Raw genomic sequence first — 26,741 nt, 5'->3', positions numbered from 1 at the left:
GTACTGCAGCATCTAACGTCACCGTAACGAAACACCATCCACGTGCACCAACAAACTGGTCATGTGACATTGGCACAACCAACTGCTCCTGATTCATCCTCTTTCCCTTTCACCTCATTTTTATCCCTCCTTCTCCAACACAGAAACGAGGGCCATAATCCCAACGGATTGAAGCAAAAAAAAAAAAAATACTCATTTGTCCGAGAGTGGAGGAGGGCCAAGATCAGAATGTTACTGCACAGTAAAGAGCAAGTCACAGCAACTGCACATCAGTCAAGAGATCAGCTTATCCATGAAAATCATTTTTATCACAAAAACAACACAAGAGGTGAAGATCACCAGCAGAAGCAGCAATCAGGGCCGTTTCTAGCTATTGGCTATTCTATGCACTGAAAGTTCTAGGGCTTAAATTTGTCACAATCATTGCATTCATTGCATGTGCTGCACTTTATTTAAACCATTTTGTTTCATTAGTATATTTTTATTTAACTTTTTTAGAATTTAAAATTTAAAAGTCCTGTCCTGAATTTCATTTCGCAGCATCTGTTTGAACTAGGGGTGTAACGGTTCTCGGTTAAAAAAAAAACTCAAATCTGATGACGCATCTATATTATGGTTTGTTGAAAATAGCAATGTGTAAAACAGACAGTTTCGCTAATGTATGTTTCTGTTGATGGATGCACATGCTGGCTCAACAAGAATACATTACAACAGCGATAATTAAAAAATGTAACAAAATGGTCACTCTTTGTAAACTTTGTTTAATGCGAGTGCCGTATGCTCAAATGACCAGTCATTTAAGCAGTCATCATCAACCGAGTGTTGATAGCGCACGAGCACAGGTTAGACCTGAACAGCACACGTTGCTATCTGTGTTTAAACTAAACTCATTTAAGCCTTGCCAATTTAACCATTCGAGGGCAAGACGAAAGAGAACTTGCGCGCACTGTGAGAAAATATGTGTGTGTGTGTACTCATTTTGAGTTCTCTTTCAAGTCTTGCACTTAAACAGACAAATTCACATAAAAATCATGGTAACATGCCTGTCTTGATGAGAGTATCCTAGCAGATAGTCTGTTATGCCTTAAGTGAACTTATACAGTAGAGAAAGACTTTTGGATCATTCTGTCCGTTGTCTTAAAGGGACAGCAGCATAATATTCCTGCTGTCTGTTTTTAATGGTAATTAAACAAAATACAAGAAAATCACTCACTGCTCTTGATTGAATAGCTTTTGTAACTTTAATAATATAAGGATTGATCTTTAATTTAAACAGTCAAATATGCAATGTTATTTTACATTCGATTACTTTATTCAATTTCTGTACCTGAAAACTAATGTTAGACATACCTGAAAAACCTAAAAAACACTGTTTATTTTTTTTTTATCTTTGCTCTATTGTATTTATTTGTGCTGTTGCTTGTAGTTAGATTATTTATCCGTATTTTTTTTTATTATTATTTATTTGTTCTTTCTTTCTTTATTTAGTCCTTTGTACAGTAGGAGATTTGTTGCCACATCTACCATCAGTTTGCTGAGAAAAATAGGGGTGAAGGGTCGCTCTCTCCAACAGGCCATCAAGTCCATATCAAGTGCTGCCAAAAAAAGCAGTAACTGGCTCTGGATCAAGCGTAGGGACCCCAACTGGGCAGAAAGGTAGAGACAGATGGTATGCGGTCAGGCTTAGGCCCAACTCAGGGAGAAGGACGCCCCTGCCATGCAGAGCCCATCAGGGATATGGAGCGTATGGCATGGAGGGGGCTGTACCTGGGACGCTGGGTACACCGTTGAGCCTTCTGGAGATGTTGTGGGCTTCAATCAACGCCCACAACGTTGATGAAGCAGGGTGCCCACCTGATGACCCCAATGACATACCTTTTCACCACTCCACACCGACTGCTACTGTAAAGAGTTTCCTACTAAAGGGATTGAAACATCTAGTTCTATTAGCTTTACTTTTTTCCCTGAACATAGCACATAACGAACCGTTCCGAAAGCGTGAACCTAAAACCCTGAAACAAACCGAACCGTGAGCAATTTGAACCGTTACACCCCTAGTTCGAACCCTGTTGCTAACTACGCAAAGTCATTGCACACTAGTGCCATTACTATGATAATAACCAATATGGACAAGCGACTGCAGTGTGAACAGAAAATAAAATCATGTACATAAGTTGGTGAATAATTTAATGCTTATTAAGATAACTTATTTATATAATTTGTAAAACATATCAAATCAATGCTAGAAACAAATAAAGTTTTGAGTCTTTAAGTTGTGAGGAGGGGAAAGGGGGCATTAATATCTCGGCTAGGGCGCTAAAATGGTCAGCCATGGCATCAATGAGTCATCATAATGTAATGAACAACTGGTACAAATCACTGAATCCTAAATGCAGTGGACACATAGTTTTTCTTCAGTGACGACCATGAAATTAAATACAAACGTCATGACTTTTGTTTTGAGCATTCTACAATAGTGAATCACCCTTTACCCTTATTTTGAGGTAACGTGGCTTTTTCATAACCACTACCAGAACAAACACTCAAACTTTGTGTTTTCCAAAATTTTAGGAAATTATTCAACTCTATGCACTGGTATTTGACAGTTTAAGAAAAGCTAAACTCTCAACCTTTTGATGCAAAAAGTCTGATCATGTCAGGATTATCCCCTTGTGCTTTTGTTTAGTCTGGGCCTGGCCGTAGTAAAGCAGGAGCTCATCCATGCGTCTTTTTTATTTATTTATTTTTTACATATTTTTTTATAAAAATGTCATAACTCAAAATGTTATTAGTCCTCTTAAACCCTGCCTTTTTCTTACAATCGACTGCAGGATTACATTCAGCCAGTTTTCCTCCATCTAATCAATAACCAAAAATACAAAATAGTATTTTTGTTTAAAACGTGCTTCAATGATCTTTGTTTCATTTACAACTTTTTAAATCACAATACGGAGGAACTGATCTGTCGATTTTTTTAAAATAGAGGAGACACTAATATCCAGGAGGAAGGACACAATAATTTCTTTGCCCAAGCATTCTGCCTTATTAATCTCCTCTCCTCCACTCACTCGTGTCATAAACTGTAACCTACTTTAACTGATGTCTGGGTCAGGATTGAGATTCTTCTGAAATATTTCTAATATTCCAAGGTGACTTAAAACAAACTAATTACAAAGACCCAAGGCACCCAGAGACTGATGTAGCCTACACTGGTCTACAAATTACAAACTTAAAAACCTATTTTACTCCAAGCAAACATAATGAGACAATTAATGTCATATTCTGCTGTCACAGAACACACAGCATCCTTCTGAACTACAACCACATACACAGATGAATACCTCAAGAATAACTTGCAACATTCACCTCAGCACCTGAACTCTGAAGAGAACAAAGACCGCTCTGATTCAAAAACCAAAAACCTACAAGGGAGAAATATATAGCAACCCAAAGAGACCCAGTCTAGTTGACTCTGGGAAAATGAAATGGAAGGTATCAAATCTTCCTGAATCTTCCTGGAGTCTCCTCGCAATAGCTGAAATGGCTTTAATACCCATACCATTAATGTTTGTAAAGTGTCTTAAACTGCACAGGAATGAGCTAAGCCACAAACCCAAGCATATCACAAAACAGTGTTTTATTCTCCATTCTTCTCCCAGTTAACCCACAAATATTTGCAACCCATTTAAAAACACAGTGTGCCCAAAATACAAACCACATCTGGCAAAAAAGGACACAATAATCAACTCAAGCTATTTCGCTGCAAAGCCATCACTGTAAAGAACTCAACTGTGATGTGTTTGTTTGAAACAGTTTGGAGTGAACACTGAAATATCGGTTAAAATGCACTTTTGTAAGAATGTGCATCCACCCTCAAGCACCATACTAGATAAAGAAGGGGCACAATAAAAAATGTCTTCATTAGTTGCAAAAACCTCATCTGCTAATGATTTCTTACTACACTATAGTGTAAATTCAGGGGAAGAAATTTCATAATTAAAAATTGTAGCTTTAATCATGACATGGAATTTGATGTACCAGTAAGCATTTGTAATTGTCTCGGACAAGTCAGGCCTACAAACAATAGCATTAACACAATCCTATAATACTAACGAAATAGTGCAAGGTTACACCTAACAACGTGGCCCTTGAGATACACAAAAAAACAACAACAAAAAAACAAAAAAAAAACATATACGTACATCCACACAAACTACTTTTAACAAATTTGTATGTATTATTAGATAATGATTAAGACAAAGGGCTAGTGAATGTCCTTCAGCAAAGCATGATCTCATCTTTTGGACAATGCAGAGTCCAAATCAGAGCTATAAAAGCACTACTGTTACACTACAACACCACTGACACTCTAAATGGAGACTGCGCCACTCTTATAAGAGGTGACAGGACTATTCTTAGACTGTTTATTGTAGGATGGGAACGTAGAATTAAATGGGCACTTGGAGACACAACGTTTTCATTTTTGTGGTTAACAAGTCTGATATGCCCTGTACCACATCGTAAATGTTTTTATTAGAGACACTCTTGCCAGCTCTAGCAACAGTATATCCATTGAAGTGTTATGTTAAGGGAGACAAAAGATGTACGAGCTAAAAATATCACTTGTTTCAGTTTCCATGGTGGGTGGGCGTTTTCGGAAGTTAAGGAGCGAGGCGTTTTCTCTAGGCTTGGGTTGTTGCAGTCTCATGTATAAAATAACAGAATAATTCATTTGCCTATTTTTATTGGTCACTACTTGCTGTACCATAAACAATGCAGGAGTCCTGAAGGTTGACACGAAGATTACGCAGCTTTTATTTACACAACTTACTCACAGATCATCAAGTTATTTCAAGTTCATTTTAATTTAATTCAGATGTGACCAACAGTAAAAAAAAAATTACACATTTTCTGTCATTTATGAAACAGCGCTTTCCCGCCATTGACGGAATTTTCCAGCTTTCTGTGTTTTCACTGTTATATGGTGGGGGGTGCTATTACACAACTTCTGAAAGAGTAAAGAATCTCCGCAAAAAAGGAGCAGAAACAAGCGATAGAATATAAAAGATAAAAAATTAAGCAGAGGCTCTGTTCTTTCTTTTGATATATTGCATGTGCAGATATTCCAACAACAAAATATTCTGGGGGCCATGCAATTTTTCTGAAAGTTATCAAAAATGCTGGTGGTGGCTGGCAATTTATTTTAAAAAAAAATTAACGCTGGCGGAGAAAGAGATTTCTGACAAAAACTAAAAACAGAGGTAAATCAGTTCTCATTCATGTGACTGATGATCGCTATGTGTGAATTATCAAAGACACGATAAATACCAATGCATTATCGCCCGATAAATGGTGATATGACTCCAAAAGTCGATTCCTCAACTCCTAGAGCCCTAGAGTTGTAGTTGACTTGCTATGTCTGAAATCACTAACTTGTTCACTCATTCTCTAAACCCTGTATAGTTCATAGCAGTTGAGTGCACTATATCGGCTGGAGCAAAAACCTGGAATCAAACACCCCAAGGGATATTTAGCTGGTTGTGTTGCCCACATCATACTGGATTGCTGTTCTTTTCACACTACAAAACTGTCTGTCATCAACAATGTCAGTTCCAGTCAAAACACATCACCCTTTCTGCAAGATTAAATATAGCCTGTGTTATTGGATAGTGTGTTCATATCCACTGCATGCGCACTGATCCACTATGGACCTAATAATGAAAGAACTGGTCGTTTTTCATAAATAACCTTGACCTACTGGCACTGCCCTTCATTAAAAATGAAAAATCACTCATGCTTAGAGACAATGGGGTCAGCAAGGGCAGAGATTGATATTAGTAGGTTTCTGACGGATAGTCACGGCTCGTCAGTTTCCCACCATCCATTCATTCATCTACAGAGCCAGGGATAAGGTCAAGAGAAAGTTAATAGAACCCCACAATGGCCAAGCCTTAAATGGTCCTTCACTGCTAGTCTACAATCCTTCAGAGCTGGACGTTAAAGATCAGAGTGTGAGGGTCTCATGACTGAACACACATTTAAATATAGACCAAACCGTGAAATAGTTCATCATTCAACCTAGAGAGTTGTTTTAGGGGGTCTTTTAATGCAGCAGCGCATTTGACATCATCTTACTTGCTAAAGGGATTTATATCTGGGAAGAGTTACAGCGCAGACTGAACAAATCAAGACTGATTCTTTCCCCCAATTTAGAGCTGTCCTTTTTGATGGTCTGGTTTGACAGCTCAACTCCACAGCCTGGAATTTTATTTTATTTTATTTTATTTTTTTTAAAATGGAACTGACATTTGAGTTCAGAGAAGAAACACATCCAACCTTCCTGAGGAAACTTCTGAAATTACATTTACATTCTTTTCCTGATCTACCATTTGTGCTACTCATTCATCAAATTAAACTGTTATGAATCAACTAAGCAAGGTGTACATTTTATATTTGCCAATTAGCTTCCTCTATAATAAATTTTTGCCGATTTAAAGGGCAAACTCAAAAGGGGTTCACTCAAAAATGTAAATTCTGTCATCATTTACTCACCCTGTCATCATTTGTTCCAAACCTGTATAACTTTATTTTGCGCAACACAGAAGATATTGTGTAGAATGTTGGTAACCAAACAGGTTTACATTGTAACAGGAGGCATTTCTCAAAATATCTTCTTTTATGTTCCATGCACAGAAGAATAAATACTTACAGGTTTGAAACAACATGAGGGGCTGCATCCATATATAATAAAAAATAATAAAAATAATTATATATATATATATATATATATATATGTGTATGTCGCCTTCACTGCCATTCACAAATCCTCTCCCATAGTCTCATGGGATATTAAATTGTCCATTGGATGCACACTACAGAATACTGCCAGGGGAATTTAATGAATATTGTGATTTCAGGCATTTACTTTTTCACCTACTATTTAGTAGGGAAATAGGCATATTCAGATTAAGCCAGTGTGAATAAGGCTACGTTCACACTGTTATTTTTTGGGATTGACAACTGCATTTACTTTACAGATGTGAATCTCAAAATTTCCTGTTACACAGCAAATTAGTAGTGTCTCAAATACGGTCTATATGAACGTGCAACGAGAGTCAAGCCCTTACCATATTCATCTTATCACTTTTGACATGAAAAGAGTCTAATCAAGCTGCAAGTTCATCCATCAAATCTTCATTAAGCAACAGCAGCTTTTATACCTGGGTGGAGAAAGGAGCATTTAAGTCGCTTGTCGAACACAAAACTGACATAAGAAACTCCGGTGGAGAACAGTGACCAGATCTAAAACCATCAGATGACACACAGCTCATATCTCGATCACTGTAAGTTACTGAAACTACACATGAAAACCCGCAACACACGGTAGACATGCGTTTGTGCAGCGCAGAGCAGCTCTCAGACAACTAGTTGTCCAGTCTGCTTCTGTTTACACAGCAAGGGTTGTCCAAGAATGCGGTTGTGAGTCCTGAAAATTTGTTCGGTTATAGAATGTGGTGTCACTCCTGTAAATAACTGAACTGTGTGTGAACATCTGTATTTAGGACTCAAAGAACTCACTTGTGGCTTAAGTGATGGCAGAATTTTCATTTTTTAATGAACTATGCCTTTAAGATGTTGAAACATGGTCAGAAAAATATTGTATTGATGCTGTGAACAAAGCCATACGATTAACACTTTAAGCACATACATAAGGATAGAAGAAGTCTGCTGTCACAGAGTTTGAGTCACATGTTCTGAAGAAGCTGACATAATTACTCCACAATGTTTCGCTGTAAGCGTAAGCCTGTATTGAAAACGTAAAAAATGTCACATTAGACGCACTCTGAAACTAAAGAGCTTCTCTCCACCTGAACAGATGAAGGAATTACCAGACAGATTACTGGAACAGTTAAGTATTGTTATTTTATATTTAAATTTAGTTATACTATTATAATCTTAATTAAAATGCTATTAAAAAAACCCACTAAAAATAAAGATATACAACGACAAACAAAATGTTTATTTGTTTACTTTATCAGCTTATATAGAAGGACCTTTCAATATTGTCTTGGACAAAGGGGGGCCTTAAAGTCAAAAAGGTTGAGAACCACTGGTTTAAAGGTAATTTACAGCAAAAGATAGGTTTAAGAGCATTTTAGTGCTGATGTGTGAATAGTAGCAATGGAAAAAAATAGAAAGGCATTTAATATAAGAATAATAGATGTGGTACACTTACTGGTAAAGGTAATCTGACAATTTTACAACACTTAGGCTACTCTGAGTTCACTTCCCAGCGACTGGGGTTCCATTATTTGATCTTTTGCTGGGAAAAGCAGTTTCCAACAGCCAAAAAACACTGCTTTAATAGTGAAACAACCACTCCCTGAGGCTTGGAAAAACAAGACAGCAGTGCAATGTAATGTTATCTGGATTAAGGATAGTTAAACACATACAAACACAGTCCACAAAGGGTCTCAGTGGACGTGCCAGCACTCACAAACACAGATTACTCCGAGCAGAGCACCTGTTACATGATGCTTTGAACCAGCATAGCCTGTTCAGTTGATATCAATATAAAGTCATGCTGACAGCAGAGTAGAGTCTCAGCCCGAATCAACGACTGAAAGTCATTGCCTCCTCAGCACAAGGCTAATCCAAATTTATCCCGTCAAACCACTTCAGAGACAGAATGGATTTCCTTTCAACAGGGCAGGATAAAACTGAAACATTCCCACAGGTTACACCCTCACATGACACTTTCTACTGTGTAGATGGGATTAGTTTTAAACTTACAATTTTCCAGGATTCTTATTAGAAATTGATTTGAAATAGAAATATTTTGTAACAATATTAATGTCTTTACTGTCACTTTTGATATTTACTGTCATTTTTATTTATTGCATGCTAGCTAAATAATGAAGAAATATTTCTTAATGAGAAACTTTAGTTACTGTCGTCCACTCCACGTCAAAATAAAGTATATGATATAGAATTGCTGTGCATACAGATAAACAGATATGAATGTACATGTATATAAACTCAGCAAAAAAAGAAATGTCCTCTCACATTCAACTGTTTTCTTTTTCCAGCATATTTCTTAACATATGGACATATGGTTACACATGGTTTGGCAGTGCAAGGACGATCAGCTGTCCTTCCTGTCTCCCTGTAGCACTGTCTTGGGCATCTTACATTATGGACTTTGCAGTGTATTGCTCTGGCCACATCTGATGTCCTCATGCCCCCCTTAAGCAGGTCTGTGGCATGTTCATGGAGTTCTGTCATGACAACTCTCGGGAGATTGGCATGGTAATGGCTATAGTCTTGGCGGAATAGATCTGCAACACTGCTGCTGCTGCAGAGCAAGTACCGAGACTCGCTACTGCCAATACATTCACAGACATTGCTGTGAGCATGTAAGACATGCTGCTGCTGCTGTACATGTAACATACATGATTTAACCCCCTTAGCAGATCTATACAGGTGGAGCTGGGGAAGGTGGAGGGTTTCTGAAAGCGCGCTACATACAGCTAACAGCAACACACCAGTATTTGTTTCAATGTTGAGCTGCAGCTCGTTGGCCGCTGATGCAACAGCAACCAATCAGCTGTGCTATAGTAGATAATAATGTGATTGCTACCAAATGAGTTAAAGACCTATCAGCCTGCGCCATTTAGAGTTTCATCCCAGAACTAGATGTGATCAGTGATCAGTGATCCGGGACCATGGGCATCTTTCTTCTGGTGATTTTCAGAGTCAATAGACAGCTCTTTTTAATGTCCTAAGCTATTGCAACTGTGACCTTTATAGTCTACCGCCTGTAAACTGTTAGTGTAGTAAGTTCCACAGGTGCATGTACAATAATTGTTTATGGTTTACTGAACAAGCATGAAAAACATTGTTTAAACCCTTTCCAATAATATGTAAAGCTTATTTGGATTTTACAACATTATATTTAAAATACCTGAAAATGGGCCGTTTATAGGATGAGATTTCTCAGAGGTTATCCAAAGTTATGCAAAAACAGGAGGTAATTTACACCTTAATCCTCAGAGAAAAATGTGTCTTTTATTTGGTTTCAAAAGAGGAGAAATTTAGGGGCCATTTAGGGGATTTCAACTAAAAATGGGTTAAACTAAAAAAGGTTGTGGCTGTTCATTTACATGGCATTGGTGTTTTGGGGGCCTGAATATGCAAAATTTTGAAAACCGGTTTCAAAGTTTTTAAAAACGATAACGTTATCGTATCCGTGTAAACCACAAAAAGGTGAATTTGTGAAAACGTGCGTATTACGTGTTCAGTCTATAGGAGCATAGTGTTTCTTTACAAAGTGACATTGCCAACTACTGGCCTGGCATGCATAATACAGCATTTTTTGTCATTTTCGCAGATCCGGGTGAACGGGGATCATTTTGACAACGCTGTCGTCTGTACGTGAAAAACGCAAAAGGATTTATTTATTTTTTCGTTTTTTTAACACATCGTTGTTGTGTAAATGTACCCTTACACATCCAACATAGTTCAGCGCAACACATTGTTTTTAAAACAATATTTATCAAGTATAGACTTTATAGTTAGGTCTAAGCGCATTTAAGTCCAAACCAAACCAACAGACAGAGATAAACAGGCTGTCATCCAAAATTACCCATCTTATAAATAAAAACCAGACTGGAGTAGAAGTGTTCTGATGCGGACACAAGAGAGACTGTAAAAGTGGTAATTAGTGGGTGAGGTCTTTGAAAGCGGTTTAGAGTGAGACTATGTCTAAGTGTAAAATGAACATTTACTGTTTTCCTGTAAAGCCCTTAGTGGTGAACAGACCACAAGTATATATTAAGAGCTAAAACAGAGCTTGATGCTCCAAAGTGTGGAGAACACCACCAAGCCCAAGAGTGATGTCGAAATGTTTGCACAGCAATGGTTATTTATGCACTTTTCTCTGCCACTGATGTCATCTTCAGACAACAACAGTCATGAGTAACTCAACCCACAGGATCACACAGACACTGTGGCATTTCAAAACAGAGCATGGTTGGATATTGGATCACAAACACAGATCACAGCGATTAGTGCTGAAGTCTGCTGTTCCATCTCCCTAATGAGAGGAACTGCCACTGTGACTGTACTGTGCTGGATTACAGCTCAGGATTAAAAAACTGCTTCATGAGGATTGTGTCGGCAGCATTTGAGATTTACTGTGTGATCAATGTGGCCAGGACATCGCTAATATAAATGATAAAAGATAACTAGTCAAGTGTTAGTTAAAGGGATCGTTCACCCAAAATTTAAATTCGGTCATCATTTACTCACCCTCATTTTTTCAAACCCAAAATGAATACAATAGCAGACGTTAGGGACAATGTTACCCATAGGCCGATTAGGGAGAACCAACTAAAAGGTAAGGCTAAGGAGATGTGTTTCCCGCTTTAAAAACACATTTAAATAGAATGTCATGAAATAGCTTCAAGTTACGTTTTGCCTAGCAACAACTTACACATCCCTAATAAATTATTTGTTATTAAAGCAGTTATGTTCACAATTTAAACAAAAAAACAACCGTACTTCAATATAATTCAAATAATACAAAATTAAAAAATTTGCATAAAAATGTATGTGTTTTAATACACATAAAAATTGATTAAAGATTGGTAATCTTTAATCAAAATCTGAAAATTTGCATCCGCTCTAGAATGGCGTTCCTTCTCTGATGACGTCAGTTTGATGGCTTGGGTTGAAGATCCTTAACCACTCCCCTCCATCCATCAGTCTGCTATGAGCGAGGGATGGAGAGGAGTTGCGCTAAAGTATAACCCTGCCCTGTATTCAATATCCCATTTCACTTGGAAATACGTCACAACACTGAAGTAATATCGGTTGCATCTTCTGGTTCACGGGGACTTAAATTTTTTTTTATGTTTCCAAACTTTTGACAGGTACTTTAAAGATACTGTTTTTTTAAGTTGTAAATAAAACAAAAAATACTGGAGTACATCATACAAGAAAATAAATACCATTTCAGTCTTTCTACTTACTTGCTGTTTTTTTGTAATTGTTTGTGGAAAAATTGCTTCAAATTAAATACTACATAAATTTTTAGTGTAGTTCCTGCATTTTCATTTTAAAAATGGATGTGTAGAAATTAAGTAACAAAGATATTAAAAAGGCTATAAAAGTATTGTTTATTGTTAGTTCATGTTATCTTTTGTTAATGTATCCAAATTTGTTGAAAACTGATACTTAATTGTGTACTATCTAGTAGTGACCCATACATAATAACTTTTTACTTCGTCATTGGATATGGCTCTGTAATGCCACAAAATCCAACAGACAGTTATTACAACTGCAACCATGGTTCTAGAGAAGCATGAGTTGACTACACTTTAAACCACAAATGTCACATTACTCAACCCCAGGCAGCATGACGTGCATGTCTGACGTGTTCAGCAATAAATAAATGACAGAGCAAACATCCCCTAAACTTACTGTTACTTATTTTTCTCCACTTGAACACACAAAATCGTCCCAACAAATGCATATTCCAGGGGATCAGTGTTAACTCAAACACATTTATATGAAGTTACAGGGGAGCCACTAAATGCTGACCGCCTCCCAAACTGTAAGACTGCCATTGAGGATGAGGGATTACGTCCCTAAAGACATCAGGCCTGGCCTCTTAGCCTTGCTCATCTGGCCCTGCTGTGAGGAATCGGACACAGTTTGTGTAAACTAGAGCTCATGTATACTGATGCCGCTCTGCAGTCAGCCAAGAGCAGACCCAGAGTTCAACTCAAATAATCAAAGCGCGCTGTGGCGTCCAGAGCACCACACCCTGAACAGAGCTTTCAGAATCATGCCTGCGAGGTGATATCATAGAGTCGAGGACAATCCCACGGGGATCCTGACTGACTGACGGACATGCTCTCTGTGTCAGACTGCGGTCATTTCACCATGAGAGGAAAAGGGAAAGAGACAAACAGATACTGGCTGCACACAGATGCAGTTGTTGGAGTAGGAAGAGAAAAACAGTGAGAAGGCGAAAAAAGACAAAACACAAGGCCAAAGGGCCAAGATAAAAAGATTATACAGGGCTGAAAATGATTAGCTAAAAACAGCCAAAAGGTCGAGGCAAAAAGAAAAGATAATAGGTGAACATGGTCTAATATATTTTAATATTAATATCTGTCTATATCTGTAGACAGACAGACATACAGACAGACAGACATATAGGAGACATACAGAAAGACTGAAGTTATCATTGCAATACTCTACTTAATCCTATATTGCCAGCAAAATCATTGTGAATATATCAGCAGTATTCCATATGTTCCTTAGCCATATGGTATGCATTAATTGAAATATGAAGGTTAAAGCTGAGGAAAAGTGCAAGATCTACAGAAAAAAAAGTGAAAAAAACAACTGGATAAGGAGGGATAATTAAATGCAGAGTTCACATGCAGGTTTTGTGTTGAACTTAACATGAACCATCCCTCTCTACCCTCTTGAAATGTCACCCCTGTAGTGAATGTGAAAAAGAGAGCCTGAGGAGAGAAGATGAGAGCGACAGAAAGAGGACTAGGGAGGATGGGAGGAATGGAGCAGAGGATGTATTCTAGCATAGACGATCAAAACAAGCCCAGCAGGAGCACTGGAAAACACACCAGAGACTCAGTAAAGCAAACACAGTACAGGTCAGAAGCCTTCAGAAGTGACCTCACCCTGAATGCAGCACTGCACTTAATATTTCACCGGAATGGGATGGAGTATTAAGAGCTATTATTTAAACATGAGAATTGAATATAACCTATAAACAACACCTAACATTCCTAGCAAACTGTAGTTTAAAATGAAATATTACATGTATGCAAAGTTGATAGACTCCCTTGTTATTTATTTATGCTCTCCATTTGAATAGATTACACGGTGACACTTTACAATAAGGTTCATTAGTTGAGTGAACAATATGTAGAATGAACAATACTTCTACAGCATTTATAAATCTTAGTTAATATTAATTTCAACATTTACTAATACATTATTAAAATCAAAGGTTGTATTTGTTAACATTAGTTAATGCACTGTGAACTAACATGAACAAACAACGATCAGCTGTATTTTTATTAACTAACATTAACAAAGATTAATAGATACTGTAACAAATGTATTGCTCATTGTTAGTTTGTGTTAGTTAATACATTAACTAATGTTAACTAATGAACCTTATTGTAAAGTGTTACCAATTACACTTTGTCAATTATCTTGCCAATTGTTAATATTATTGTTTCTGCTGCAGTTATAAAATAAAAACAAACAAACATGGTATGTTTTTATTATTGTGATATTATTAAAATGAAATTTAATAAAAGCAGAAGTAAAAAATTAAATATCGGTCCTGCTTATCGGTTACAAGACATTGATGAGCTTACAAATAATCGGTATCAGTATCGGTTATAAAAAAAAAAAAAAATCAATATATGTTGATCTCTAAAAATAACTGTAAGGTAAATTTAGTGAATTAACTGAACTACAATTCTCAATAGTGCACAAGCATGTCTTTCAAATTGCATGTCTTATATTATGTGGTTGCACACAGAAATATAACTGCACAATCCTGACTCTATACACATTCAAATGCACAAAGGTACAAGCGTACCTGACTAAAGAAAGACAGAGCAGAGGTTACAGACAGAGACCTCAGACAGCTGATACAAAATAGAAACAGAAACATTTGACATAGTGAGACAGACTGAAAGACTGAGAAATATCAAAGAATCAACAGTGAATGACATATGGAGATACAAAGACAGACAGCAGAACAGACGCAGGAACCATAGCCAGTCTGCAGTCAAAACACAAAACAGTGTGTGGCATGTCACGGAATGGATAATTGGAGCGAGGACTCAAGTGCAGGAAAAATATGTTTATTAAGTAAATATAACAAAAACCAAAACTACAAACAAAACTCCCCGTGGGGGAAAACGAGACAGGTCTCAGGTGGGAACAGGAACACAAGGGAACATGGACAACAAACCAGCACAGGACTGCAAACACAGGGAGACTAAATAGGGAGCAAACAAAAGAGGGTAACGAACAAGGCAGGTGGGGCAAATTAATCAATAATCAGGTAACAAGATGGGAGGGGCCAGACAATTGACAGGAGAGCACATGGCACAAGGAATACAAGACAAACCAAGTGCTCTCAACAAACCAGACTAGTCACAAACACATGACAAACCGGGAATGTCAGAGATCTGTCACCAAACCAGATACAAACCAAACAGAGGTGACAGAACCCTGACAATACTACTCTAGACTCAAGAAAAAGAGGATATGAGTGGTCAGTGATTGATAATGAGGTCAAGCATCTACTCAGATCTTAGCGATTGTTAATCTATAAAGGTTTTTCAAAGGCTGTTGACAAGAAAGCAGGGTGCAAACTTACTAAAATTAAAAGAAAGTGGTTTTACTCTTATACCATTTACACAATTTAAATAAATAAATATTTTTCTTTAAATCTACTCAAATTGTTTAACTAAAAAATAAAAATAGATATATTAAAAAACTAAAAAAAATGACAAAAGCACATTAAACAACTAAAATTAATAAATAATAGTAAATAGTAGGGTTGTAACTAACAATTATTTTGATGATCTATCGATTATTTTTAAGATTAGTCAATCAATTGATTAGTTTTAAGATTAATCTAATTATTTTCTGATCAGCCGATAAATCCTTTAGTTAACCTACTAATAAATAATAACCGTAACATCTTCCATTAATCTTTCAATGTTTTATTCAAACATTTTATCATAAAAACAAAAACATGCCAACATGAAAAAATGAAGTGCCAAGAATGAAAAGCCATTTATCAGTAATACAAATGTCCATGATGGCTGCATAGTCACTGTTTGGGATTGACAGCGTTTGGATGAATGCAAATCATTTCTCCATCTCCATGAGTAAACTAAACCCATCATGATTATACAGTTCAGTGTGGCTCTCACATTATATGACGTGCCAGACAACTAGTTGTCCAGTGCGGTTACGTTTATTCAGCGCGGGTTTGTCGGGAATGCAGTTTTGGGTCCTGAAAATGTGCAGGTGTCTGTTCGGTTATAGAATGCGGTTGTCATGCTCGTTAAAGACAAAACACTGTATGAACGCAACCGTATTAAAGGAACACTTCACCGTTTTTTTAAATAGGGCTTATTCACCTTCTTTCCCACATTTAGATAGGTGGGCAAATGCATTTTTGTCTCAGTGCATGCATTGTTTTAGTTTGACAGGGTCGGCGCTAGCTTAGCTTAGCATAATGAATGGAATCCTTTGTTGCCAGCTAGCATGTCCTGAGTAAAAGTGATATAGAAAATAAAAAAACCCCACCTAATTACTTCTTGTGGCCTGCGTATTCACAACGAGTACAAATAGCGATGCAGATTAACACTAGGCGATTTCCTATGCAGATATTGACTTGTGACTATATTAGGGCGAAGCACAGGCGAAGCACTGCTACTTGGGCGCAGAGATATCACACCCAAGTAGCAGTGCTTCGCCTGTGCTTCCCCCTAATATAGTCCTTAATATATAAGTCAATATCTGCATAGGAAATCGCCTAGTGTTAATCTGCATCACTATTTGTACTCGTTGTGAATACGCAGGCCACAAGAAGTAATTAGGTGGGGTTTTTTTTTTTTTTTTTTATCACTTTTACTACCTTTGTTAGCTGGCAACAAAGGATTCCATTCATTAGGCTAAGCTAAGCTAGCGCCGACCCTGTCAAACTAAAACAATGCATGCACTGAGACAAAAATGCATTTGCCCACCTATCTAAATGTAGCCTGGCTGCGCCCTCCTACGCACTTCCGCTCAATTTCATTTTCCTTCAGTACTAAGTCTGGGACTGCTGTATATTCTTAGGTTTCCAGAAATCAATTTTTTGTAGGACCAATCAGCGAACAGAGGGAGTGGCTGAGAACGATGACGTTGATGTGATCACACACATGACTAGCGTCGGCCAATAGTGAGCCTACATGTGACGTACAACACAGACGCGCTGCTCTATCAAGACTCGAGGAACAGAGAGAAGGAAATGAATAGTGGAATAAAGTCGTTATTTTTGTTTGTTTTTGCGCACAAAAAGTATTCTCGTCGCTTTATAAACTTTATAAAAGATAGACATCTTATTCTAAACATAATCCTCTGATCATTCGGACGACCACACGTTAGCGATTGGCTATGGCAGATCCTGAGTGACTCTGGGCAGATCCAATAGTTTTGAACTTTAACAGAGAACCCGCCTTCAAGGAAGTAAACGTTTCTCAATGGAGAGAGGCCAGACTCTCTGTACAAATGAAATGTACGAGAGTCTGGTAGAACCAGGCTAATCTAAATGTAGGAAAGAAGGTGAATAAGCCCTATTTCAAAAAACGGTGGAGTGTTCCTTTAAGAGGCCCTGCCATACTAGCTATTAGCATCTGCTGTAGAGTTTTATGTAAAACATGACAGTGGATATATATATATATATACACACACATCACACTGATTAATTGCAATTAAATGCACAAATTAACATTATATTTACTCCTCAATTTACTCAAAAATATATTTGAAAACAGAATTTGTATCACATACGATTTTATTAGAATTTATTCAAAAATTATATTATGTTATTTGACAAAACATAAAATAAGAATTGTTAATGAATAGGGGCTGTCAGGATTGTGTAACGTTAATCGGCCAAGTGGAGACATTGCCAATATTTTTATCTACAAAATCTACAAATATCATCCAATTAGTCTAGTATCACTAGATTTTATATTATTTCATTAAACAAATACATAAATGTAAGTAAAAATAAAGCTGACCACACATTAGCATACAAAAAGTAGCCCAGTCAAACACTACACACACTGCCAAAAACTGTAAAGTGTGTATGGGATAAAGTTTAAGGTGGGGCAGCTGGAGAATGTCCATTTCGGGCTTTTTTCCATTTCAGATGGATTAGTTTATCCTGTAATGGACAGATGGTCATATAAACAACACGCACTCGGAGAGATCAGCAGAAGGACACTGTCACTAAAGGACAGTTTCACATGAAAGAACTGGGAGTGACTTTGCAGTGCTCCGACTAACATCCTCTCATAACACTGCATATCCATCCACACATTCACGGAAAACCCTCTAAAAATACATCTGAGGTCACCAACAGGGCTATGAATTACAATGAAGACTTACAGAAAGAGACAACATAATTGTGTATAATATAATGACTAAATGGCTTGACAAACATCAAGCACAACAAAAACAAAGATGTTTGTTATGTATTGTTTAATAGCCTACATTATTGAAATATTATACACTATGGCCTGGTTTCAGAGACGTGGCTTAGATTAAGCCAGGATTAGGCCTTAGTTAAATTAGGCCTGGTCCTCTCTCGTCCTTCACTATCTCCGCTCCTCCTTTAATGCTTCCATAGCTCCTCTGTGAGATATGAGGCCTCACGCCGTTGTCCTCGGCCTTGTCCTGCTTGCCACATAAACGCTATCTTCTTAATGAATAAAAATTCAGTTGACTATGTTAAAAAGCGATGGGAGGATATACCTGAGGAAGTATGGTTACATGCTTGGGAAACTCATTGTTTTGGAGCAATTTTGGATGAAAGAGTCTGATTAGATTTTTTATAACACCAAAGCAAAAATCTCTGCCTTCTGGGATTACAACACCCTTGCTGGAGGGAGTGTGGTTCATTAAAAGCTGACTCAGCCCATATTTTTGTTGTTAACCTTTGTTGGCGTTTTAACTGCAGTGCTTTACAGCAATAGGACAGGAAGTGTTAAATAAACTTATCATTACATCTAAACCAACAACATGTTTACTAGGTCCAATACCCACTAAATTACTGAAAGAGTTGTTATCTGTAGCAGAAGAGTCCCTTGTCAATATTAATAACTCTCTATCTCTGGGTCATATCCCAAGACCATTCAAGCTGTAAGTTAATAAGCCTCTCATTAAGAAACCACAACTAGATCCAAATGAATTGGCAAATGACAGACCCATTTCAAATTTTCCATTTATGTTTAAAATACTAAAAGTTGTGTCCGCTTAGTTGTGCTGCAAAAAAACTATATCTATGAACAAAAAAATTCAGTCAGGATTCAGGCTTCATCATAGCACAAAAATTGCACTTTACTTGTTAAAATTACAAATGACTTACCTCTAGCTTCTGACCAAGGCTGCATCTCAACATTAGTTTTACTTAATCTTAGTGCTGCGTTTCAACAATATATAGATCATGACATACTTATAGATCGACTACAAAATAACGCTGGTATACAGGGACAGGATTTAAGGTGGTTTAGATTGTACCTATCAGACCATTACCATTTTGTTTATTTAAAAAGTGAATTATCCAAGTTAACGTCAGTAAATTATGGAATGCCGCAAGGGTCTGTTTTAGGCCCTCTGATTCTGAACATGCTGCCCCTTGGTAACATTATTAGAAAACATGGAATTAGTTGATGATACTATATGATGATATTATATATTTCATTACGACTAGATGAAATCTCTAAATTATCCAAGTTGACAGTGTTAAAAACATAAAATATTGGATGACCAGTAATTTTCTTCTATTAAATTCGGATAAGACTGAGGTATTACTTATTGAACCAAAAACCTGAGAATCTCTTAGAAGATAAAGTTAAAGACCTGGGTGTTATATTAGACAGCGGCTTTTGAAAATCATATTTCATGTTACAAAAACAGCCTTCTTCTACCTCAGAAACATTGCGAAGCTACAGAACATGTTTTCTGCTTCTGATGCAGTAAAGCCAATTCATGCATTCACACCTCTGGATTACTATAATGCATTAGGTGGTTGTCCTGCATCCTCAATAAACAAGCTACAGTTAGTCCAAAATGCAGCTGCAAGAGTTTTTACCAGGTCAAGATGCATCATATAACACTAATTTTATCATCTATGGTTACCTATTGAGTTCTGAATCGATTACATAGTACTGATTTAGTAGTACCTAGGATATCCAAGTCCACTGAAGGTGGGAGAGCATTTTCACATTTGGCTCCAAAGCTCTGGAATAGCCCTCCTGATAATGTTCAGGAATCAGATACACACTCCCCGTTTAAATCTAGATTAAAGACACATCTCTTTAGCCAAGCATCCACATAATACATCTCGCACTCCAGATATATCAGATGAAACGCACATGATTATCTGTTGCTTGAAATGTTATGAACAGCAAATATAGGCTAATTATTTCCCATTAGCTTGAAATGAAATGAAATGAAATGAAATGAAAAGAAATGAGGCATTTATAGCGATTTACTATGTACTACTACACCCAAAGCAATTTACAATCATGTCAGGGGGTCTTCTCCTCACCCACCACCCCCAGTGTACAGCATCCACAATTTTACCTCAAGATGCCATCAACATACACAACTGCCACATTTTCTATATATTGTAATCATTATGATCACAAATTGTTATAACTTCTTAAATGATATCATTGTTTCTACTTAAATAAATACATGATGTAGGCTATCTGCATGATTTGTATTATTTTAAAACTCGTCATTTCTGGACATATGGACATTATTTAATAAATCATTTAATTTAATTAGCTTTTTTAAACATGCCTTAGAAAAAAGAAAAAAAAAACATTACTGTGTTGTGTGCATCTTGAGACAAAACAATGGCATATTTTAAGATGTCTCAGTTAAGACAGCTCCAACATGCATTTTAGTCTGGGACTAAGCCTTGTCTGTGAAACCGGGTAAAAATATCCTATACAGATGCTTATATATTTATTATAGTAATCAAAATTACCCTATTGGCGAGGGTTTGAAACTGACTTTCATATTGTATCTATTTGCTTTATTTAGTTAATTTAGTATCTGATCCATTAACAAATGTATTGCTAGATGTGCATTTTGCATTTAATTGCATTTATTCTGCATTTTCATTATGTTTGAAAAAAAGTAACTATCCTTTCTAATTGACCAGAACTCTGATGATAACTGCAACAATATGCTTTTAACAAGCAAAGAAAATATGAAGCATGATTATCATTGTGCATTCAGCTCCACTTTCAATAGTACTGACACAAATTTTCAATCATAACAATATTAGTGGTCTAAATGAGAGGAAATGCAATTGCATGACAAGATTCTGCCATCCACTGTGACCCCTGAAGGTCCAAGATTCACATTTCACATCTTCTTCCTATTCTATTATTTTAAGATGGGGCGTTAAGTAAGGCATTACATGATTTCCCACTGGCAGAGTGCCCACAGAAAAGTCCATCAGCAGGAGAATATTTCTGAAATATCTTTATGAAGCTATTTTTGACTCCCTCAGGACAACTAAATATGTTAGGATGAAGTAAATAAATTATAACTGGAGAACAGCTAGTTCATTTTAACTCCAAAAGCAAACCACTACAGCGAGACATGCATAACACGTTTCTAAATAATTAATGTCAAGCATGAAGCCATGTAATCTCCATGCAGGAACCATAATCTGCAATGTTTCCAGAAAGTAAAGTTTAAGTACATTTTAAGTACATTTTCCCAAGTCAGTTCATTTTTATGTTTATAGTGCTTTTCATAAACTACAATAAGGAAGGCAACTTAATCATATACTTTTTAAACACTAACATCACATGTCCTTCCTTGGTAAGACAACATTCACAATTAAGTAGAGTTAGGTATCGCAAACCTCACAATACACTGGTTTCAGATTAACGCATTCTTTCCTTCTCTGTCTGTCTATCCATCTATCTATTTATCTATCTGTCATTCATAGTTAAGTAGTTCAGAATCGCAAACTATCTCACAATACACTGGTTGCAGAATAACACATTCTTTCCTTCTCTGTCTGTGTGATAGAGACCCAAGCAGTTACAAGGAGAATCAAACCAAGACGTAAATACGGGAGTGATGTTGCCATCTAAAAAGATGTTTATCAAAGCGAATGTGCAAAATGTGCAAATAAATCTGGTTAAGATAAAGCAGGTTATTAATAAAAACTGTCTAAAATCAAGAACTGTTAGGTACTAACACACTACCAACAGTGCGCTCAAGCAAATCAGTGCTCCCATACAGTCTGTGCTCTCTTTCAGGCCATGCCTACTCTGCTAAAACAGGAAATATAAAAACCCCACGTAAATATTATAAAATGCATAAGGAACAGTATAAGAACAGTAAAACAGTGATGCAAGACAACTTCAAGGTCTCATCACAGTCTGTCTGTCTGTCTGTCTGTCTGTCTGTCTGTCTATCTAGCTATCCATCTGTCTATTTATCTATCTGTCTGTCTGTCTGTCTGTCTGTCTGTCTGTCTGTCTGTCTGTCTGTCAGTCATTCACAATTAAGTAGAGTTAGGTATCGCAAACTACCTAAAAATACACTGGTTTCAGAATAATGCATTATTTTCTTGTCTGTCTGTCTGTCTGTCTGTCTGTCTGTCTGTCTGTCTGTCTGTCTATCTGTCACAATTAGGTAGAGTTAGGTATTGCAAACTATCTCACAATGGTTTCAGATTAACACATTCTTTCCTTTCCTTTTCTATCTATCTACTGTTTAACTATATAGTACTCCAGAACTATTTTTCTGTCTGTCTGTCTGTCTGTCTGTCTGTCTGTCTGTCTGTCTGTCTGTCTGTCTGTCTGTCTGTCCGTCCGTAATAATCATGCACAATGGCATGCATTGGCAAGGCTTTCATTAAAAGACTTGAAGTTAAATTTTGGTCTCTTTCTGCACTGAAAGTTATTGTGGAACTTAAAAAAGAAAAAAGAAAAATAATATTGCACCCAAGTCATTTTTATGGGGCTTTGTGTCATTTTTTTTTTAAACTTGAAAGCATCCCCCATAGTCTGCATAACAAAAATGATGCAATTCTTCTTCAGTACAAAGCTTTAGAATTTCTCCTTTTGTGATCCACGGTAAAAAGAAATTCGGTAACACTTTATTTTACATTGTCCTTGTTACATATGTTACATGTACTTACCATAGTAATCTATCTATAAATTACAGAAACGTTTGTCTGTCTGTGTGTGTGTCTGTCTGTGTGTCTGTGTGTGTGTGTGTCTGTGTGTGTGTCTGTTATTCGCATATCTCTCGAACCGTTAGTCCGATGGATTTCAAACTCGACAGGTGTCTCGCTACGGGCACGAGTAAGTGCAGTGCCAAGTTTGACGTTGTTTGGATGAGAAATGCAAAAGATATCGTTAAATATATCATTTTTAGAAGGTTGTGGTTTAAAAATAAACATTCTGACATTAGAGGGTTGTATCGTTCAAAGAAGCCCCAAGAAGGTTGTGGTTTAAAAATAAACTTTCTGACATCAGCTACACTGTTTACTTCTGAATATTATAGTTTGGTTCCAAAACGTGATAAATCCATGATAAATCCATTTTGATTAATTTGAGTAAAAATGTGTTTTCTTTACCAAGAAAGTGGCAAGATGAAAACCACTATTTTCTGTTTCAAACTTTCACATAGCATCTTTAGGTTATAATAACATAAATTCAAATCCAGATTTTGATTTTCAAAGATTTATTATAAAAACTGATTATTTTCCCCCAAAAATGCAATAAATTCATGACACTTTCTTTTTCCAAAATGCAATTAATCCATTGAATCAATATAAAAGTTATTTTTTATCATATTGAAACTGTTGAAATCAGCCATCGCTAAGAAATATCTCCTGAACTTTTTTGTTCAGCGATCAGCTCACAAAAACTGATTTTGCACGGACACTTTGCACTGCTCCCTGAATCAACGTGCTTATTCATTTGTGGATGTAAACTGAATCTGTCAGCTATGCTGTTTACTTCTGAATATTATATTTAATTCTGGTGCGCTTAACGTTATCGCTACTGTGTAAATGCTATTCACCAACTAAACGTATCCTTTTCAATGCGTTCACATTCTCTTTCACGGGCATCATTTGTAGTAGCATATTCACAAAATGTTTGCTCAAGCATAGCGTTTTCTTGGAGTTCACGTTGTTTTCTACCATGCACAAATAAAAATGTCACCGAACTTTTGCTGTGTGATTGTAACAATGTGCACTCAAACACACCAAACCAACAATTACTAAAAACACACTTAAAAACTGATTTTGCACGGGCATTTTGCACTAGTAACAATAAATTATGCATAATTACATGCAACTAACCCTAAACCAAATCCTAATCCTACCCTAACCCTATATGTAATTGCTTAATATTACTCAGTACTTAAATATATAATTACACTGTAACAATGACACCTTAAAATAAAGTGTAACCAGAAATTCATATGGGTTTGGATTAATATGAGAGTGCGTACATTTTGGGTGAACTTTTCCCTTAAATCACTGACTGACAAGCACTTCTCTGGCAGATTACAAGGCATTTTGAAATGAAATAGACATTGTGGAGATTTTCAAAGATAAGGGAAATACAAGGTCAGATCCTTCAGTTAAGCTCTTTATAAGCTCCTCACCTCCCCAGAAGGCACTCTGATGAGTGACACTGCATGCCCATAATGTTCTAGCAACTATTTTGAGATATAAAGTACAGCATTAGAGTACCCAAATTTGGATGAAAGTGCTGCTGAAAATAACGCATAGGAGTCTACCTATTTTCACACTTCCTCTACAGCCAAAAGTACCACTTTCCGTTTGCAAAAGATAACATGTAACTTACACATGATTGAACATAATCAGCATGGCCGATTCTTCAAAGAGAGCAGAATCACAGGGCCAGTTCAAACACACCACATCATTATCCCTTACTTGAGCACAATGTATTTGAACTCGAGGAAACCATTTTCAAGCACCAATGTAAGTATACCTCTAAATTCAACTACTTAACCACTGAATGTGCATTAAGTTTAAAACAATGAGAATACAATTCTCAGAGATGCTCATTCATAGATCAGGAGATTTTATTGAGTTCTCAGTTATATTTGATTTAAATTCCTTGGGAGAAATAAAATAAACGAAACAACTGTGGACATAAGGTAAGAGTTTAGCCCTACAAGCAATGTGAACTGGCCAGACAATCTGGTTTTGGCAAAATGTGATAAGAAATGTTATTTACTGCAGGTTTTCTGAACAAATCTGAGCAGTTTCTGAAAGACCTCTTTTGCAATTATTATGAGATATGAGATTACTCTGGTTGGTTTCTTAGAAGAAATATCTGAGAGGCAGGAGACTTACACAAAACCAAGGTCTCAATTTGCTTGTTACACTTGTTGTAACCTTTCATGAAACCAAGACTCAGTCTCTGACTATTATGATACACTCTTAAAAATAAAGGTTCCAAAAGGTTTTTTTTTTTGCAGCAATGCTATAAGAACCGTTTTGGTTATATATATAATATAATTATACTTATATAATATATATATATATATAATTCCCTTCTGAATATATGCTGTATGCAACAACAAGAGGCAAGTGGATAAAAAAAAAAAACGCTTATTTCTGGCCTTTGCGCTCTTAATATCAGTAAGGCAAACACTTAACCAAGAAGGGAAAAGATTTTCCAGTTCCACACTCTTGTAATCCGCCTTAATGTACTGCTAACGCCACATGTAAACGTTGTTTGCAAACAATGAACCTGTTACCCGGAGGGAAAAGCGTTACTCACTTGAATTTCCCTTGGCAATGTTGACATTGATCTCCAGCCCATCCCTGGTCACAGACGCAAGTTCCATTGATACATCTTCCAAAGATGCAGTTTTTATCACAGGTTTTGGAATAGGATCCTTCAGTGCACATTAACAGGTAAAACATCACAAACGTGAAAAGGTACGTCCTGAGCTCCTCAGTCCTAAATAGGAAACACCTCGTGGAGAAGGCTGGAGACATTCTTCTGCCAAAATCCATCCTCCCGTTCTCCTCTGATCTAAGCATAGAGATAAGGTTACAGTCTTCATTAGACTTCAGGTTTTTTAATATGAATTCTTTACAGAGCAGAGAAACACTCCTCATGGTTTGCTACAATGTGTAGTTTGTTGTCATTGCCACCATGCAGGAATTTAGAAACCAAATATGTAAAGGAACTTTTTCCAGTCTGTTCTCGAGGTTGTACGCAGCGCGTTATTCCAAAAAAAGCCAAAACCATATCATTTATATCGTTCCAGAAATAGCGACATATGAGATACAGATGTGCAGTTATGTTCGTAAACTGTGCCAACATAGTCGCAAAAATAACTGCATGATTTGAGCATGCGTTTCCGAGCAATAAGTCGTGCTGTTGTTGCCGTTTCGCCTTTGTTTCTCTCAGAGATGCACTCGGAGGGGAATGACAGCTCAACTCCTATCCAAAACAATGTGCAGTTCCCTTCCCTACTGGTGCTCCAGCTGAGCTCAGAGCGAAATGATGAATCTTACTACGGAAAAGGTTTGGATTATGAATATTAAGTAGATTACGCTAGCGTTGATTGGTAACCTTCCTGGCGCGCCCAATCGGTCACGTGATTCAATTAATATTCAAGAGCCAGTCCTTTCTCATAGTAGGATGGGAAACTCCTAGTCGTCTAACATTTAAAGTGATAGCGCTCTATTAATTTGTCTAGAACTGTGCGCGTCGTGCGGGTCATAAAAGTTGTGGTATATTTAGGCGAGGTACGGAAGTTCTAAGAGACAATGTTTTTTTTTTTTGTCAAGGTCATACAATAAAGGAATACTCCACCCAAAAATTACAATTCTGTCATCATTTAGCTATGTGAGCAGC

The 26,741-nt window shown here is 36.8% G+C and overlaps 1 protein-coding gene across 3 annotated transcripts in view; it reads right to left on the bottom strand.

Moving 5' to 3' along the window:
• The window catches only part of atrnl1a (attractin-like 1a), a 274,347-nt gene extending 248,021 nt beyond the window's left edge, over nt 1-26,326 (bottom strand). For all 3 annotated transcript variants that reach the window (XM_084093173.1, XM_084093174.1, XM_084093175.1), the window contains exon 1: nt 25,653-26,326. In XM_084093173.1, coding sequence (XP_083949299.1) covers nt 25,653-25,996 — 344 coding nt within the window. In that variant the 5' untranslated portion in view covers nt 25,997-26,326. The remainder of the gene's footprint in view (nt 1-25,652) is intronic.
• Nucleotides 26,327-26,741: the final 415 nt, after the last annotated feature.

Source organism: Abramis brama, assembly GCF_963993115.1.
Source record: "Abramis brama genome assembly, chromosome: 19".
NCBI lineage: Eukaryota > Metazoa > Chordata > Actinopteri > Cypriniformes > Leuciscidae > Abramis > Abramis brama.
This window is presented reverse-complemented; position numbering and strand designations above follow the sequence as displayed.